Raw genomic sequence first — 20361 nt, 5'->3', positions numbered from 1 at the left:
TATCGGCGTTCAATGAGCGGGAATGCGCATTACCATAATGGCGCTTTTTTCAAAACACAGCCACCCAGGTTATCGCGAGATAAGGACGGCGAAGTATAATCAGCTAAGTATTCTCAGATATTTTCCATATGAAGTTTACGCAAGATGATTCTCGTTTTAATATGCGTTGTATTAATACAGAATTGCGGACAATATTGACTCGTTATGATATTCTGTTGGAATTTAATTTTAGGTTGGACTCCGTTCAGGGATGTTTTTCACCTAAACGCAGGTGGGCAGCGGTGAATTGCTATCGAAGCTTCGTATATTCCGCCTAGATTACACAATAACTTACCCAGAATCTAGTAACATCGCACAACAAAATACGCGATGCTTGTATATGTTCAATTTTGTGAAATACATATCAGTTGTCTCTTTTTACAAATACCTTTCGGGCTGTCCCGTATTTTAACTGTTTCTGCGCGGAGCCGAGTATCCGGAATAACCCGATGGTTGCCGAGCGGACCGGTCTCGATTCAGGCGCTAGCGCTCGACTCTGAAACGTCGTATCTTCCATACATTGGAAATTTACCGCACTTTAGTATGGCGATCGCTGTAAAGTTCGTAAGACGTGTGACGCTCGGAAGTGTACGTTTCAAATTTGACAGTTCGCGTGTGTCAATTGTGCTTCGGTCATGCTTTTATTTCGGAACGATGTTTCCTCATGGTGATAACTGATAACAATGTGGGGTGATATACAGGTAAGTCGATATTTTCAACCCGTAACCACAATTTCAACGAATTAACTATTTATTTCACTTTTCCTTCGAAAACTGAATCATCCGATTTTTTACTTCATTGTATTTCTCTACTTTGAAATATAAAACGGCAGAAAGTATCTCCGCGTTTCAAATTAGAATTTATTATTTCTAAACGATCAATTAAAAATAATATGAAACTCCACAAAAAATTGTATCAAGTAGTAATTATATTAGAAGATACTACCGATAATTGTTTTCAAGTAATAGTTTTTTTTTTAATTACCCCATCACTCCAATAATTACTAATAGAACTTTGCCATTGAAAAAAATGGAAAGTCAAATTCAACAATTTGCTTTTTTCTTTAAAAAGTATTCATATATATGTACTTAAGTTACCTTTATAATCCCTTTGAAACCTAAAATACAATTAAAGCCTAATCTCAGTCTAAAATACATTTTTTTGCATCAAATGTTGACCCTTGACATTTAAGGCAATTTCAAATATCTTGTAAAAAAATACAACTTTAAGTACAGACTACATACGTTTTTGAATCGATTAATTTAGAAATTCATTGTCTAAAATTGGTCGTTTATATTTTTTTCAAACATACATGTTTATAAAAATATTTTCTTTGTGTGTTTGAAAAAGTTATTGTAAAAAGTGTTCATTGAACGCTCTCTTAAAATTTCACTTGTTTCGAAACCGTTCCAAATTTGACAGAATATTGTTGACGTTTTTAAGATTTGTTTTCGCCCCAATCATTTCCCGCCGATATCAGCGATCTGTCAAACGGCCGGCCATGTGATTGGCGGGGAGCAGTAATGTCGCACATGTTTTGTTTTCTTCTATTGAGTTTTAAATTCTAGCGGGTTTCAGTCCCCCCGCCGCGCCCCTCCTAACCCCTCCGCTGGCTCAGCGCTGTCTTGTATTTCGCCTACAATCGTTTATTCCGCGACAGCGGGATATTGTGGGCGCTCACTCTAGTACACAGCTGCCTTCAAACGTACAAATTATACAGAGGTATAACATTTCCAAGACGTAAATTAAATATTAGTTTTTACTTTTGAAGAATATTTTTTTTAAATCACAGTGGATTCACTATCTCAAAAGAGACGGAAAATAGTTTGAAGAAAACTAATATGTAAGTTAAAGGGTTGTTACCATTTGCTTATTTACGCTCTGTACGTAAAATATGTCTAGGGTTGAATTATGTACAGTCTATTCGAATCATTAAAAAGTTTTATTATGATTGCATAACAAAAAGTTCTTACATAAATCATTCAAATATGAGTGCCTACACAAGTAAAAAAAAAATGTTTACTTGGTTCACCGATAGGCACTAACACATTAAAATAGGTTTATTAAACATTCGAAGACACTAGACATACTTGTCTACAATATATTTGAATATTAAAATTTGTGAATGTTGTTAAAAAAAACATTTGCATTGGTTTCAGTTGAAACAAAATCGGCGTTTATTTTATATATCCAATGAAATGTATAATAAAAAATTAGTACTATATTCTTACTTTAATTAAGAAGATATATATGTGGCTTGGATCTATAAGGTTCAACGTCATAAATCGTTATAAGAGAGTAGTATTACTTCTTTAAAAACAAAGATTAATAAAAAAACATGACAACACATGTATGTGTGCATAAAATAGTCATGTAAAAATATATAAAAATAATTGACATCGATCCTCTACAAAATGGTGGTGAGAAAAATATGACATTGGCCCTTCCAGATCCAAGCAACAGATATGTAAGTAATAAATTACCACAGAGATGGAAAACATTCTCCATTTCTGACGTTATTTGTTAATCTTTATGATTCCCTAGGGCCTAGGGTGTGAAATTTGGACCAATTCAAAATATTAAAACTTTATTTCGAAAAATATTCCTGTAATAGAACATGAACACAGTTTTAAAAACATGTTCTAGATCCAAGTTCATTTATGCCGCGTTGTTTACGTTAGAAGAATATCGAGCGCTTTGAAAATCGGGAAATTTACTCACAAAGACAGTTATGCAAATAAAATGTATTACAAAATTCAACTACAAATATTATGACATTGTTTTGATGGTACACAAAATACTGATGTTGTTGTTTTTTTTATGGTGTAAACGTGTAGTATTTCCTATTATCTTAATTGGTTTCACTTTTAAAGCTTGATTTAGTTTTTGATATTTCCTAATTAATTTATTGTTTCAAAAATGTAAGCAAATTATTCTATTTTTACATCTTTTATTACATTGAGCGTTTAATAAGTCCAGAGAAAACAGTGCTGAAAATGTTTTTTTGTTTTTTCTCTTTTCTAAACTTACATAATTTTAATAGAAATAAAATACGTAACGCACATACAAGGTGATGTCGTAGTAAAGACCCATCATAGCGATGGAGGGGGACGGCGCCAGCTCACATTTGCCGTGTCTGTGAACGTCGGGCTCTATCCACGAAGTGCGTCCAGCTCCCCTCCTATCGCAACACGAGCGCCAGAAAGAGAAAGAAGCGAGCGGCGCGTCGAATCTCGGTTCATGCGGTGTTTGGAAACTCCTTTATTTGATTGAACAAAGACTTACTCCCGTAACGCCGTTTCCCTCGTACAGATTGGAAAATGCGGAATAAGCGAGATGGCAGTATGTTTGTTATAGCGCGGGCGATTGGAAACCTGCCAGTCAGCTAGCTAGGTGCCGGTTTTATGTTCCAGCAATATTATAATACGTTGATAGGTACGTATTTTGTTGAGGTCCAGTATGAGGTAAAACCTCGCCGTTTCCATGACAACTCACCAAGCTTTCGGGGGCGTTCCCAAGCGTAGAACATTTTTTCCGGCTTTGACAGTCTCCCACTAACAGGAAAGGTGGAAGGTCGTGGAAACCCATTATGATTTGTTACCCTTTACGATGAAAATTACCAATCGAGTTCTTCTCGTACGCCTACAACCCCGTCGTCCGCGACTGTCATCTTTAAATTATAATTATGATCACATGCTCCTTATTCAATTTATGAATCGAGTCCTTTTGATTCTTCAAAGTTCTGTATAAATAATTCTGGCTTCATTGAATGCTATCGCTAGATTAACCCGCTCTTCAGAATAAAATTCCTAGTATTTTTTTCAAATTTTTCGGAATCCAACCAAAAATATTATATTCCAACTGTTTCTATAAAAATCAAAACCCAATACTTCTTATATAATAAAAATGTATAAACTTAATAATCTAGATTACATTCAGTCCATGCGCTACGTAGCTACAAAATGTGCTGTAATCTAGTCCCTATCTGTTTTTTTTTATTCTTTCATAAATGAATACGTGGAATTAGATCCCAACCGTGCATACGCTAAGTAGCTGCAAGACGTGTTAGGATACTTATTGTACAACGCCCTTCAGGTGATTTTCACTATAATGGCGCTGTATGAATAATTTATAATAATAATAATATTACAAGGAACTCTCAATATTTTAATACCTAAACATTTTCAACCCTTTACTAAAGGTAAACCTCCATATTTATGTAAATACATCGGTGGGTAGTGGATAGGTACTCAACTTCAAAAAAAATATCCATTTTTATTCATAGATACAGATATTTTTTTTAACTGTGGTAACTTCAAAGGTTCCAGTCAAAGATTGAACGCTATTATTTTAATGATTGATATCCTGCTATTCAATGTATGTTCGAAACAATATTTATGGCTATTGTCGATTTCTGTCATAGACATAAACAAAATTAAATTTTAATGTTTATAGTATTTTAAGGAGGCTAAACTAGCAGTTCACAATGTAGTTCTAGTGCCAACTTCAATGTATGGGAGCGAAGTATGGAATAGGAAAAATGATGATGAAAGTAGGTTAAATGCTGTCGAAATGCGATCCCTCAGGCGAATGTGTGGTAAAACGATGTATGATAGGTGCACAAATGTCGAGATCCGTGAACTGTGTTGGGCTGAGATATGCATTATCGACAGAATCAAGAAAGGGGTGCTGCGTTGGTTTGGACACGTAGAGCGAATGGACAGCGACAGAACGGCTAAAAGGATCTACGATGCGAATGTTGATGGATGCAGAAAACGAGGAAGGCAGAGAAAGACATGGCACGATCAAGTTTATCAAATACTTGAAAATGGACGTGTCAAAAGTAGGAATAATCGGCGTGCGTGCATGAGATGTATGAATGTAGAGGAAGCGAGGTCTGTATGCAAAGATGGAGTTATATGGCGTTCTATTCTCTCTGCCTACCCCTGCGGGGAAACGGCGTGATGGTTTGTTTAGTATTTTAATAATAAAAACGTATTCCTAACTTTCGACATTTCACCTTACAACTGATTTCACAAACTATTTGATCGTAGAACGAAGTGTACTAAGACTCGCCATTGTCTTGAGTATTTTTTCCACTTTTTAGATCTGTAGTCATTACCTCTACTAGTCAAAACGAATTCGGTACAATCGTAGGAAATTGTAAAATATTTTAATTACATTTTGTTGGTTTTATTACTGAAGTAATTACATAAACTTTATTTTTAGTTTTTGAAGCACTAACTTTATGGATTATTATTTTTCAATATTTGAAAATTAATAATTTTTATTTTTATGTACCACTTAACAACCAACTAGTTGCGGGCAAAACACAATATGTTAGTTTGTAATTAACTCTGAATAACATGGTGGTTTTGCCGAAACAAGTTGGTTATTAAATTATACAAAAATAAAATGGTGCAGAATTAAAAACTAAGTTTAACTTTGAAATATTGGATATTACATAATTTTAGATTAAAACACAATGTTTTTGCTAACGATTTATAAAATGTAAATATGCACATACTTATCATGACTGAAGGAACATAACTAGAATTCCAACCGTCCATGCGCTCAGTAGCTGCAAGACTTGTTGTTATCTAACTTCTATTTTTATAAATTTGTTTTTTATTTAATTTTTAAAATATCACTAAAACTCTAGACTTCATTGTCGAATAAAAAAATAAAAATGTAAATAGGGGCTAGATTTCTTATTGTCCACGCGCTCTGTAGCTGCAAGACGTGAAATCTAGCTCCTATTTATCATAACTGGAGACGAGAAACAAGAATCCCAACCGTCCATGCGCTCTGTAGCTGCAAGACGTGCTAGGATATGTATTTATGGTACAGCGCCCTTGAGGTGATTTCCACAAAAACGGCGCCATATAAATTATCCAAATATATATATATATATATATATATATATAACGTTCTTAAAATGTGTGCTTAAGAACTACTTATTGGGCTTTCGTTACAATAATTCTAACCATTTTTTTTTAACCGAACTGTTTATTATTGGTACAAAAAAAGGGATGTTTTCTCTACTAAGATAGTTGCAATGCCTTAGTATAGAATACAGTTCGTATATTATGCGTAAAAAAATGTTTGACTATTAGACAGTAGAAGATTTTGATAAGTTATAAAACTGTATAAACCTAAAACGGTAAAAATTCAAATCTGCAAATACTTAAAGTTATTAAATTCTCGTATCCTTAAAACTTGAAATACGTACTATAATACGAGTATAATAAATTCGGTAAACAAATCAAATGATTTAAATGCATAAATTAATAAACTTTATGTCATTATTAGTTATCATACTACTATAGTTTTATATTTATATTAAATATTATATTTTCACGTAATCTTTGTATATTGTCGGTATACTGGTAAAACCCTCTAAATGCATTATTGACTTTACTGTGAAAAATCGCTTTGTGTTTTTTAATCAACAAAAGTTTTTCCAACATCTTTCAAACATGATACATATTCATGAAACCATCTTAGTTTTTTTTTTCGTTTCGATGGATTATATTTAAAAAAAAAAACTGGTAAATGAAAATAATGGATTTCACCAGAAAACATTAAAAAATTAAAGAAAGTATGTGTTTGTGTTTATACATGATAACTTTGAAACTAAACCTCGGAAGATTTAGCAGATGTTACCAGTTGATAAAGCCATTTTGTCATTTAGAGGGTTTTACCATTACACCAAAGATATATATGTTGTTTTACTATTCTGCTCAATGTTTATATTTGTAAATTTATTGATATAATTTTGAGTTGAAAGAATTCTACTCGTCCATGCGCTTTGTAGATGCGAGACGATTGGTAATATAGCTTTAATACGTAAATGTTATCAACTATCAAATACATACCAAAATTTTGTAAATGGGGTCTAGAATTCCAGCTGTCCGTGCGCTCAGTAGCTGCAAGACGTGCTGGGATAATTATTTTCTGTTCAGTGACCTTAAGGTGATTTTCACAACGATGGTACTGTATAATTTATCCAAACAAAATAATAAATATTAATGCATGCGAATATTGGGCATTTTCTTTGAAAATATATTGGTGTTTTGGTTTGGAATACATACGTAAAATCTTTTTTTTTTGTGTTCTCACAGGGAATCAAACCCAGAACCTTCCGTGCGTGGGTCAAGCGTCTAAGCCATTAAACGAAGGAGGCGGCGTTTTGTTTTTTTTGTACAGAATTAAAAAATATAATAATTTCATTCATAGAATAATATTTATAATATTAGAAATCAAACACTGATTTGAGTCTACTGAACACTTTATTTTATTTTTACAAATATAAAAATAAAAACTTCGTGACAATTATTTCATTTAAATTATTTATTGACAATTATTGATGGAATCCCATTGTAAAGATGTAATAACTTATATTTACATATAAGTTATTAATTTAAAAAATACTTGGTACACTTCCAGTTATTTATTTTGACCAATTAGCGCTTTCACCCTCTAATGGGCATCTTCAGACTAGTGAATATTATACAGTGTAAGGATAATTCATATAAAACTAAATATTATCTTAAGTGTAGGTACATTTTAAAATAAGTTGAAAAATATACAATACGCAATATTGCAATGGAACAGAGTGAGACAAATTATTGAAATATGTGTTGGCGGCGGTGTACTTTAAGAGACAATTGTTTCGCCTTGTTAGGGCATTTTCAAACGAATGTGAAGATTCTATGGATTGAATGTCTTTGTATAGTTATATAATTCAAGGTACTTAAGTAGAAAATAAAAATAATCTTATGAACTATAGCATGTACATTAATCATAATTGAGGGAAAAACCAATGGATAAGGGCGAGGCTAAGTGTTTAATAGGTAAAAATAAAATAAAGTGTTCAGTAGACTCAAATCGGTGTTTGATTTCTAATATTGTAAGTTTAAATATGGAGTTCTACAAAATAAACACCAAATCAATCAATAGAATAATACTTGTTGCTATTTTTTTTTAAATCTCTTATCAAAATATATTTTATATAATTTTATATATTTTACGGAGATTCATCCACATTGCATTACGTTACGTTATAGTACGCAGTATTTATATTTTCAAGGGGGGGGCAAGCGTTATTATAGTTGTCGTGTATATTCATCCTTCATACAGTTTTGTCGGGGCTTGGGGTTCTGGTAGAACAGGGGCGCAGTACTCGCGCTGGGACTGGGGTGGAGCCCCTATCCTTCGGCCCTTTATTCCCCTGTACCCAGTATGGCCGGGTATCGACTTCCCTTCCACGAATAGAGAACCCTTCGTAAAACGGTCGCGGCCGTACCCATACCACGCCACGCCACCGCCAGGCGAAGCCCAGAGCACTGACTGAATTCAATTATTCACTCGATAACAATTTTAATAACTTAAGTTTGTCATTTAAAATAATTTATAACACTGATTACGTTTACTCTTTTAATTACGCTTGTGCATCAATTTGTTTATATGATGTGAGTGTTTAAAAAAAATATGTTAAGTTACCTATCTGTTGCTTAAATGTTCAGGAAAGAGAATTAATATACAATTAAAATGTTTAAATTCATATTTTTATTTGCAAATTTTTTCCATTTTTTTTCGTCTTTGACGATGACTTTTTATGAAGCTCAAAAGTATAATTCAAATCTCCTTGGATTAGCTTTATTTTTCTGTATTGACTATCGATCACTTTCGCCTAAGCAGACATCTTAATTCTTTACTTACTCAAATTTGAAAAAAAAGTATTACAAGTGTAATATACTCGTATTTACACACTTGTTTTATATAATTTATGAAAGATGGTGGAGTTCTATAATTGAGAATATATATAAAGAACGTTAGTAATGCTTACTTAAAAAATGTATGTATTTTGTGTATTCTTGTTGAACTTCCAAATAAAATAAAATAAAATAAAAAAATATAAAAAAAAAAGTGCCTAAACCAGCCAACGACATACCGTACGCCCTGTTAATGCCTCTTTGTTACAATAAATTTCACTCTTATTTTAGTTCAAGATATTGTGCTAAAATTTATAACGTTTTAAAGAGCCCCCTTTTCGTTTATGTGTATTTTTTTAAAAAACTAAGCAATCATAGAAATGTTCATTGTTTGACTAGTTTAATCGACAATGGCGCAAAAATATGCGCCCTCACACACTTATTCACATACGCACATACACATATATGAAAACAAAAGTCGCGCACACACGATTATGTAAACTCTCCAGAAGGAGAAAAATAATTTATGACCTATGTGTTATGTATTAAATAGGCAGTGGATTTTTTTATTAGTTCTAGTATCATTATCATATTTATTATATACATAAAAGACGAGTGATACTTTAATCCACGAATTTGTAATATCCAGTCACCGGTTTCATCGCTTTCGCGACATCTTCGAGACTGGTATCTTTATTAAGGAGTTCAATGTATTTATACAAAACAGAGGTAAGGATAGATAATTCAAAATCACATGTAAGTAAATTGACTAAAGTTATTTTTATATTAAGGATCATTATCAAAATTTTGTCGGGTTAACTAATGAGTTGATATAATGCTATTTTAATAAGTTTAAGTATTTTTTTTTTTATCACTCGTCTTATATTTTTTTAATAAATTACAATGAACTTCCATCAAGAATTTTCACTTACAAACTTAAATTTCATTATCATATTTTTACTAATTGTTGTGTATAAGCTGCAAAAATCCTATGTAAATCAGAATAAAATAAACCATAAACATTGCAAATAATGGTGTAATGCAATAAAGGGGTTAATGAGATATTAATGTTAAGTCACAACGCTAAACGTCAGATGTCAGACATCAGACGACCCTGACCACACAGCTTGTAAATTACTAGTTGATTCCACGATAAGTCACTATTTACTGTATACGCTACCCGCAGTCCGTAGTAAAGGGTGAGACACATTAACCATTGTTGACCCCTTTATATCCGAACGATTTCCCATTAATTACTTTAGTGAGAATTTCCCGGCCAAGGCGTTACAAGTGCAACGCTGACTAGACGAACATTGAATTATTTATCGTATATAAAAATAGCTTGAAAATGTATGAAAAACGCTGTGCATAGTTGATAATACCTTTATAATAATAACAAACATAGAAAGGATTGAAAATGTTCAACGAGAATTTTTAAAATACCTAGATTATAAAAACAATAAAACGCTTTGTACTTACAGCCAATCTGATAAACAAAATGTATTTTTTACCATTGAAAATAGACGCACTGTATCTGAATTATGCTATTTACATAATTTTTTAAATAATAAAGTAGGCTCTTTTAATCACTCTCCAAAATTAATCTTAATGTCCGTTATCATTAAATAGCAAGTGGGATCGTATCGTATCGTTGAATTTTATTATCGTTTTTATTTTATTCATCCCCTTACTATATGGGTCGGCATCAGGGCCCCGATTACAATGGGAAGTTAACAGTATTATCTTTGACTGTTTGTAAAGTAAAATCTAAATTTATGTATGGAAATGAGCATAGTTGTATGAAAATTTAAAGTATCTTCTTTGGTAACTCGAAATGAAAAAATTATAGTTTTCATGCAGAAAACTTAATTTTACTTTATATATTACATAAAATTGAAGATAACTGTTAATTTCTGATTGTTATTCGGGCGCAGGGCCGCGATTACAAACGCTATCTTCATCGGTACACATCGAGTCGGTATAAACTAAAATCGATATTTATGTACGAAAATGTGTATATTTGTGCGAAAATTCAAAGTTTCTTCGACGGTAACTTGTTGAACAAGTTTAAACAAAATTGTCAACATATTCTATTTTTCATATGGACAACTTAATTTTTTTTTGTAGGTAAAATTTAAGATACATTTTGACTTCTCATTAGAATACGAACCCATGCCAGAATTAATAATTATTGACGTTCATGATGAAGAAATAATTAAAAATCATGGATATTATACATTAAATTGATAAGTAAAATTACGATTTATACTATCTTATGCATTCTCAGACAAACCATGATTACCGTTCTAAATAAGAACGTGAATGACAGCAGTTTTTAATATTTAAAGTTAAAACGCGGTTTTATCTAAAAAATTAAAACAGTAAAGAATTATGGTAAGCGCGACGTGAAATAATGTTTTTTAATTTTTTATATTTGTCTTTTATTAGGTAGACAAAGACAAACAAAACGAATGAAAAAGACAAGCATTTTCGAGAAGACTCTGACAGATATATTTTAGAATTTGACAGATATATTTTAGTGTTGCCACAAAATAAATATTTCACGATATAACCATAGAAAAAATTATTGCAAATTTTCGAAGGTTAGTTAGTATTAGTACTTGATTTACCAACCTTTCATATTTGAAACCGTTCTGTAACGAGTTGAATACACATGCGCTTCAAAACGTATTTTATGCACGCTAAATTTCTTCTAAGCTTACTTGTTTACCTTGAAAACTGTTGTGAAGACCAAAATCAATGCCATTTTTTGTGAATCTTTTATTTTTCTCTTGCTTTAAATTGCTTTCAACTAAATGTGTACTTACTTACGTTTATTTAAAAATACACGTATTTAATTTTTTTTATATCACACAATATGACAAAAAATGAAACATAATGCACACGGTTTCATATTAATGTAAAATAATTAGAATCAGAAATTTAAAGTGGTAAATTAACGAAATAAAATGGACACGAAGCCGATGGAACAATATTCAGTATCCTTTGGTTTGTGTGGTACACATGCGTAGCTACCATCTACCAGGAAGCAACCCTCTGAATCACAGGCCCAGTTGCTAGCCATATGTTTGGGTAACTTACTAGGCACCGGACGCTGGTTCACGTACAATAGCTACCCTCGGTTATCCCTTTTATCTTAGTACGCTGGCGCGCGTATTGGCAACGAAATCGCTAAACTGTCCACATGTTGTAGAGTCGTGCAGTATCACTGTGCGTGCCAGCCTATTAAAAACTAGACTGGCTAACGTATTGGCCAGCGTATAATAATAATGTACGGATAATTTATATAGCGCCATTTTTGTGAAAATCACCTCAAGGGCTCTGTTATTATTATTATATTATAGCCGCCAAAATATGTTAAGGAATACTCTATTTGTTTACTTTTTGTGCTGTAGAAATTTAGGAGGTACACTTGCCGATCTCAATTCTTTGCTCAGGGCCTTACTTATAAACCTGGAAGAAAATTGCGCCTAGGCTAGTGATAGAATAAGGATGGAATAATAAAAATAACGCCATAACGCTGGAGTAAACCTGTGATCTGTCATCTGTCACATTTTTCAGTGGGTAGAATTGCATTTATCTTGAATTTTTACGATAAATTCCCTCCATAAAAAAACAATATTTATTAAGATACCAACAAAAGAACCTCGAATCTTTAAAGAGGTTTCAGCTCTTTTACTTGAGAGTAAAATAAAAAGCTGCAAAAATTTAAAACAATCGATGTTAAAACATTGCAGAAATATAGAAATTTGTAGTGACCGACCGAAGTTTCGGCTTCGACCAGTTTCGGACAAAAATTGGTCGAAAATTCGGCTCAGCCGAAACCTGCGATTGGAATGTGTCGGATTACGTTCGACTGTACTCGGGGTGCATCCTTTGGCTCGTGACATGTGATCTGTGAAATTTATGCCTTATTTCATTAAGTATTTTATTTAAAACTTATTTTAATGAACTCGTAAGGGTTGACAACTAAAACGCCCAATTTTTGTCGTTTTAAAGTGACTTTTGACTTATTTCAATAACATTTTATAAATAAATCCTTAAAACTCCTTGGATTTATTAACAGAAGCACAACTGACTTCAAAAATATCAATACCTTTAAAGCCCGCACCTATAGTATTCCTCTGTAATCGGGTCTCCATATTATGATGTTTACATAAAAAAAAAAAAATTATGATTTTGTAATTGAAAAATTGATTTTTAAGAAAGATATGCTTTCGAGGTTGGCTAATCCAGATACCAATATACGTATAATGAGTTAGAAACTAGCTTAAATATATCTTCTCTTCAGACCGTCGAAATAAATCCGACCTTCTAGTCCTATTTAAAATTCTCATCTCACTTTTTGATGCGCCTGAACTACTGAGCTCAGTAAAATAAAATATTCCAACTAGAAACCTCAGACAAAACTTACTCTTTCATCCCGATGACCATAGAACTAACTGTGGTTTTCATTCCCCTATGCCCAGAATTCTTAGGTCTGCCAACAAACATACCAGTCTTGATTTCTTTGATAACAAGTTGTCTTCTTTCAAACGATCACTGTATCAAATTCAATTATAAACACATCTCTCCCGCTTCCACCCCCACTAAGTCTACTACATACCATTGTGTCTTTCTACTTTCCTTTATAGTAATTTTCTATGCATAAATATATCCTTAAAATGCTGGGAGTATATATAAATAAATAAGTTTCAGTTTCGTCTGAAAACCCCGTTTCAGTCGGTCACTAGAAATTTGTAATTAAGTTTCGGTAGAACAGGATTCGAGCTCCGAATCTCTGATTTGTGAGTCTGCCATAGGACCACAACTGCACTTCTGCAGTTGCAAAACAATTCTTCCTATAAAATAATATATGAGTCAGCTTGAGTCGAGTTGAGTGTGCGCAGTCGCTGTCGGTATCAGTTCAGATAAATAATATAAAGACTTTGTCCAAGGCAAGATATTAAAAGCGATTGGAGTTATCTAATCTTTAAAGAAATAGCTCTACATGTTCACTTCTGTCAACGTATATTCTCGCAACATAACAATATCGAATCAACTCTGCAGTACTTTATGATACGAATAAGAGTTGGCTATTTATACAGCGCCGTATTCACGAGGAATTTTACGTTGGATTACTGCGAATTCTGAGAATATATGCGCTGCACTACCATCGATATTTTTTTACCTGCGGGCATTTGTGAGCTAAGCGTCCGTGTATTCTTCAAGGACAGATTATGTACCTTAAGAATCAGTGCCACGCAGACGCTAAGTGAGCAAACATTTGGCTATACTGAAAAGATTGTTGATCTCTTATAATAAAAAAAATAATGTTCTTTAACCATGTTTCTAGAATAGGGAAATATCACATACTTCGAATACAGATTCAAATATATGAAATGGATAGAATATTTTTTTTTTTCAATATGGATATTGTGGAGAAAAGTTTTCATACATACATGTAAAAAAAATCATTCAAAATACGTTCGTAGAAAACGCGACGTGTTTGGCCTTGGTTGTTGTGATGTCAAGATTCTTGATGTTCTAAAAAAATTCAACGCCGAGAAACAAATAAACATGAATCGTGACGTATTAGGGGCGTGGCCGAAGGAATGACGGTTTTTGCGGGAATTCTAAATTCGAATTTTTAAAATATCTTTTATGCTACTAATAATTAGCGAAAAAATTTTTTTTTACTGTGCAGTATTTCAAAGACCTTTATTACTTTAAAAATGTTTTAAAAAAGTGATATTTTCCTATTGGAGGTTAAATTAGATTTTTCTCTGTGTTAAAACTTTATGTCGTGATATCTCTAAATAAAAGTATTTATTCATGATTAGTGCATAAAAAGTATTTAAATAAATACCCGAAATAGTAAAAAACCGTTCACTACAGTAGGCCTCGCGAGCATTGAGTAAACATTTACAAGCGGGTACTCTAGTGTTAAATGTGGATTTAAATTAAACACCACCTCGCCATCAATGTTTCGGACTTCTGACGGAGAAAGTTTCATACCGCAGGACCAGCGACTGTAATGTTACAAAATTAATATCGTTAAAACTTAGATGATATGAAATATTTTTTGGTTTTGCCCAAACTGAGTATAGTTCTGGCAGTGCTGACGTTTCTCCGTGGGTAGGAATGCCATGGGCCGGATCCCGCTTTAGGTGACGCTTCATCGCCCAGTCATAGCTTGGGTGACTCACACCTCACACCACTTGATTACTACCGACTACGCCTTGTAAGAAATTCTCTGCCAACTAACTGCATGCTAGTGATGACAATTATTGCTATTTTTATTCAATTTCATTAGCACGTGAATTTAATTACCTTAGAGTGTGAAATGCTATTAAATTTCCAGCGTGCCATGTTATTGTTCTTTTGCGATAAATTTTCAGGATCTTTCAGATATTTTTATTTATTTATTTACTTATTAGCTATAAGTCTGGGATAAGAAAAGCAAGGGTGAAATTAGGCCAAATGCTGTCGAAATGTGATCTCTCAGGTTAATGTATGGTAAAACTATGTACAAATGTCGAGATTCGTGTTTTATGTACGGCAGAGACAAGCATTATCGTCAAAATCAAGTAAGAAGTGCTGCTTTGGTTTGAACATGTGGGGCGAATGGACAGCGAAAGAACTGCTTAAACGATTTACGATGCGAATGTTGATGGATGCAGAAAACGAGGAAGTCTGAGAGAAACAAGGCATTACCAAATTCAACAAATGTTTGATGATGGATATGTTAAAAGTCGGAATAATCGGCGCGCGTACATAATACATATGAATGTAGAGGAAGCGAGGTCTGTATGAAATACAGAGTGATACAGCGTTCTGTCCTCTCTGCCTACCCCTATGGTGAAACGGCTTGATGCTTTGTTCGTTTCTTTGTTTATCTGTTATATATATTTGGATAATTTATATAGTGCCATTTTAGCGAAAATCCCCTTACGGGCGCTGTATAGTAAATAAATGTCCCAGCACGTCTTGCAGCTACAGAGCGCATAAAAGGTAAGAAATCTATCCTTAGAAATTTACACATTTAAAAAATTTTACAAAGAAATTTAGTGTATTCATGCGAGCTTCAAACTTTGTTAAAATTTGAGGTTTTCTACTGACATTTCTTGGTGGAACTGCATTTTAATTATAATAATAAAAATTAGTTTATAGTTTTATTTCACTTTTATTTATTGTGTATATAACATAGAAATTTGTTTAGTTTGCCACCAGTCTGACGATGTCAGTCACAACAAATCCCGGTCACTGGTAAAAATTTATAAATAAACGTGGAATAAAACTATATACATACGTATTTTTATTATTATAATTTGTTAATATTATAAAGATTGATAAAGATAATTGATAATATTGAGAAGGGTCTTTGAGATGGTTTGGTCACGTAGAACGAATGGACGACGAAAGAATATAGCGAAAATGAACGGTAAAGTGAGACGAGAACAATCAAGGAAGACGTGGCATGATCAGATAAACCAAAATCTTAAGTCTGGTCATGTCAAAAGCAGACAGAACCGAAGGGCATGTGTGACAAGATGTATGAATGTGGAAGAAGCTAGGAATGTATGCCAGGATAGACGTGTGTGGCGGTCTATTTTCTCTGCCTGCCTAAATGGCGTGATGGTAGTAGTAGTATTATAAATTTTAATGCTTTTTTAACACAAGTAAATTTCTCAGTAAATTCAATAATACATTTTCATATTTCATTTACATTTTTTAATCTTAATTTTAATATGTACTTTTAATTTTCTTACTATTTTTTTTTTCTGTAGATATGAATTGAAATTCTCAATTTACTTTACTTTGTTTAATTATTTTTTTTTCTTGTTTTGATTACATTTATGAGCACACACTATTTATATATGTGTCTATTTTTTCTTCTTCTTATATTTAAAATATATTTAAGTAAATTACTATTCTTTATTTTTAATTGTATTATTTTACTCTATTTTCTTACTTAAAAAAAAAAAATCTTTAAACTATTTTTATGTTTATTATTTTATACGTATACAGTATTATGTTTGTACTCTTCTTATTTGATTATTAATTAAAACTAATGTCTGAGCACCCGATGACAAACTATTATTGAATAGTTTATCGGGACAAAATATATCTTAATACTTTGTTTTCTTTATAATGTATTAATATTGTAATAATATGTATATTTTATTGAATAAAGACTCTATAAAAAAAAAGGGTTTTACCCTTAGAGTAATAATTCTCTAGAGGAGCCCATTGCAGTTTTATTTTCTTTTGCATAGAACAACAGTATGTTTTAAGTAATAAGTTACTAATACCCTTAGCTAATGACTAACACTGAACACTCGACTGTCAATACTTACTGGACACATGTAAATGGCACTACTGTCTTGTGTCTTGTGTCTTGTCTCAGCTGATGTTGCAATTCCGAAGCTCTCTCATTGTCTTTAAATAGCCATTGTTTAATTTCGATTGTATATACAAAACAGCATAAATTACCATTCTTAGTTGTTAATTCGTAAAAATATACTAATAAAATTAACGGAACATTTCATCAAAATGTATTCCGAGAAAAGATTTTCATTGATTTAATAATATTACCCAATAATGTAATAGACACTACTATACTACTCGTATGTATGTATTACTAAATTTTCCCCTATAATTTACAATCTAAATATCACTACATTTAAATTACACTTTCATACCTCCTTAGTTTTAAAAACTTTAATTCGTAATTTTCTTTTTATTTTTATTAATTATATTTTAAAATCCGTAAGAATTATATAAGAAATATTATAAAGTTGAATTAGCAGAGGATAGAGCACCACATCGCTCTATCTTTGTATACAGCTAGGCTTACAGGAGAGCAAAAACAAGGATTTATAGTTTTTTTCAGAAGCTATCAGATACTGTGGAATTGCCAGACATGTGTCTATTGAGCCTGAAATAATTTTGGGTCAGCGAAAATTAATCCTAAGGAAGCTATACTGAACACTTTTTTTTTTTTTAATTAAGTCAATTTACTACCGAAAATCAACAATTTTATTTCTGCAATACCTGGTATTGTTTTATTTCTGATGGTAAAATTATTTTATCTGTTAAAACGCAATAGGCACATCTGATAGCTTCATAATCATAATCAAGCTTTCTTTTTACTGTATTTTTAACCTCGCAAAATGCAGTTATGATAGTAAACGTGGGGACCACCGAAATATACAATGAAAGACTGAGCCCATTTTAAGAGAGTTATCGATATTGGTGAATTATATTTTTATCTCATATAGGTATACGAAAGTTCATTTTTTTACAATTTTAGCTGCTTTTCTCCGTTACATCGTTACTGTATTTTAAACGACAAAATTTCATATAAATGTTCAACATTTTAACAACGAAATTTTAGTCAACTATTACGACTAACATCGGTAAATCTTTACCGTCTTTTTGTAATCGAGGGCGTACGTGTTTCTCTAGATTTGGAAGGTGGCTTTTATCTTTGAATCGACCCATGTTAAAGGGGCACAAGTCCTTAGACTCAAAGTTTGAGAAAATCGATAAATACTGTCTCCTAATTTTTTTAAAAAGTAATTTGTCACATTTTTAATTAATAATTGGTATAAATAAGAAATACTGATGTAAAATTTTATGAAAATATTATATTGTTGGTAAGTTTTTTCATTACATTTTTTTTTTATCCACGGACTAATCTAAATATTTTTCTAATAAAACAAAAAATTTGAAATATTTTTTTTTTCAGTGAAAAAGTATAACAACTCGGTGGTTACAATAGTAAGTCTACTTTCTACGGTTAAATATTTAGTAAAACAATATCTAAATTAAAAATAATAACAAATATTCTATAATGATTTATAGTGCTCATTTATTTTCTACCATTTTGTCAACATCGTGATCACATTCGACGGTCTAGGTTAGCAGAATTTGGCTCCCGCTTTCACGTCGCATTCTCCTCTTTTTCCATATTGAAATGAATTAAATATCCTGCAGCGTGTCACCTTGGATTTTTAAAGTTAAACTACTAAACTGACAGCTGTCGTATTGCCAGGACAATCATAAAGTATTGCCACTGAATAAAATGTTTTATTATAATTCCACGTTAAAGGGGAACTTGCCAATGAACTAGTCCTCTTTTAACGTGGAACTGAAATCGCTGTAACAATTTTTACTAGTTATTTGTTAGATTAGAGCTCTTTGTTAGATATTGGATGAGGACTAAAAGATATGTATTTTTTTCAAATAATCGTCATAAAAATGTCTAAATTCACAAAAGTGTGACTTGTGCCCTTTTAACACGGATCGATTGATTTGTTTCGGCGTGTTCTGTAGAGACGCCGACGCGACGTTCGTTTGTTTACAGCATCCTTCGCTCGGCCGTCATCGCGGGAAATCGGCGTTCGGTGATTTTCTTGCACAACACGTTTGGCGGGAATTGGCCTCAGTTTTCAGCCGTCATCCGGTGCAGTGTGCAACGTGCACCGCTCTCGGGCTCAGTCGCATCCCCTGGCTGCGAGGGGCGGACGTCTGTCCCTACTCTGCTCTCCTCCGATATCCACTTCTCTATCTCGCCTGCCGGCCACGTGTCCCGGAGAAGGGTGCCGCGTGACGTCACCTCCATTGTACTTTGACGGGAGATATATATGTATGGCGCGGTCTTATAGCCTCTCTGTTTACGACAGCGTTCCCAGCCCGTTACGGCTGGCCTCTTCCCTCCTAGGCGCCCGTCCCTCTCGCACCGCGCGTTTATCGCCTCGCCGAGCGTTTTATCTTCGGCCACAGTTGCGAAAAACAAAGTCGCTAGCGAAAAACAAGGCTCGCGTGCTGTACAAAAATATATAAACAAACTTGGAATAAATCATTTAAAACAAATGGAATTAGAAACGTATTTTTGACAAGTTATAATGGCGTCACTCGCAAATGAATAGCTCATATTACTAAGCTTAGTAAAAACGTAAAAAAGTAGCGAAGACTCGAACCCTTAGCGCCTAGAAGTTTCGTAAAATTATTTCTGTGGTTCTCTACTGTACCGAGGGCGGTAGAGAAAAATGATCGTAATAAGATGGCTGTAATAAAAAGGCCGAGCGAACAGCGCCCGCTAGTATCGCAGCCGTTCATAAAGTTCACAATGGAATGCAGAATGTAACGATTGAAATCCGGTGCCGGCAGTAAGGCCTCTTTTCCCTCGCAGCTCGGCGGGGCCGCAAGGCGGGCGCTTACGAGAACGGCGCTCGCATTCCGTAGCTTGCCAAGCGACCTTTATCCTTACGGAGTCGGTCTTGCCAGGCGAAAAGAGCCTCTACTGCCCGCGAAGCAGCTTGTAGATAAGAGAAAGGCTAACTAACGCTGAACCGAGGTATAGCGAAGCGAGGTAGGCCCCTGAGCTCGGCTGAAATTGAAATACGTCACGCTAAATAATCAAAAATATTTCAACATAAATTTGATTTAAAAAATAAATCTATCTAGGCATATCTTTATTAAATTATTAAAATATATTTTTTCTAAGTAAATCAGCGGTACTACCTTTTATTGTTAATAGAGAATACAGATCTAGTTTTGCCGCACTCGTTGATAGAGGGAGTTCTCTCCCGAAACT

General features: G+C 33.1%; 1 protein-coding gene across 1 annotated transcript in view; it reads left to right on the top strand.

Moving 5' to 3' along the window:
• Positions 1-595: 595 nt before the first annotated feature.
• Positions 596-20361, top strand: part of LOC148284976 (uncharacterized) — a 126335-nt gene continuing 106569 nt past the window's right edge. Inside the window, exon 1 of the mRNA XM_088232059.1 lies at positions 596-740. Within this exon, the coding sequence (XP_088088185.1) occupies positions 723-740 (18 nt within the window). The 5' untranslated portion in view covers positions 596-722. The remainder of the gene's footprint in view (positions 741-20361) is intronic.

Source organism: Micrasema longulum, unplaced genomic scaffold, assembly GCF_059751315.1.
Source record: "Micrasema longulum isolate JH-2025_06_02 unplaced genomic scaffold, ASM5975131v1 h1tg000072l, whole genome shotgun sequence".
Taxonomy (NCBI): domain Eukaryota; kingdom Metazoa; phylum Arthropoda; class Insecta; order Trichoptera; family Brachycentridae; genus Micrasema; species Micrasema longulum.
Note: the sequence above shows the minus strand (reverse complement) of the source record. Positions and strands in the feature narration are given on the sequence as shown.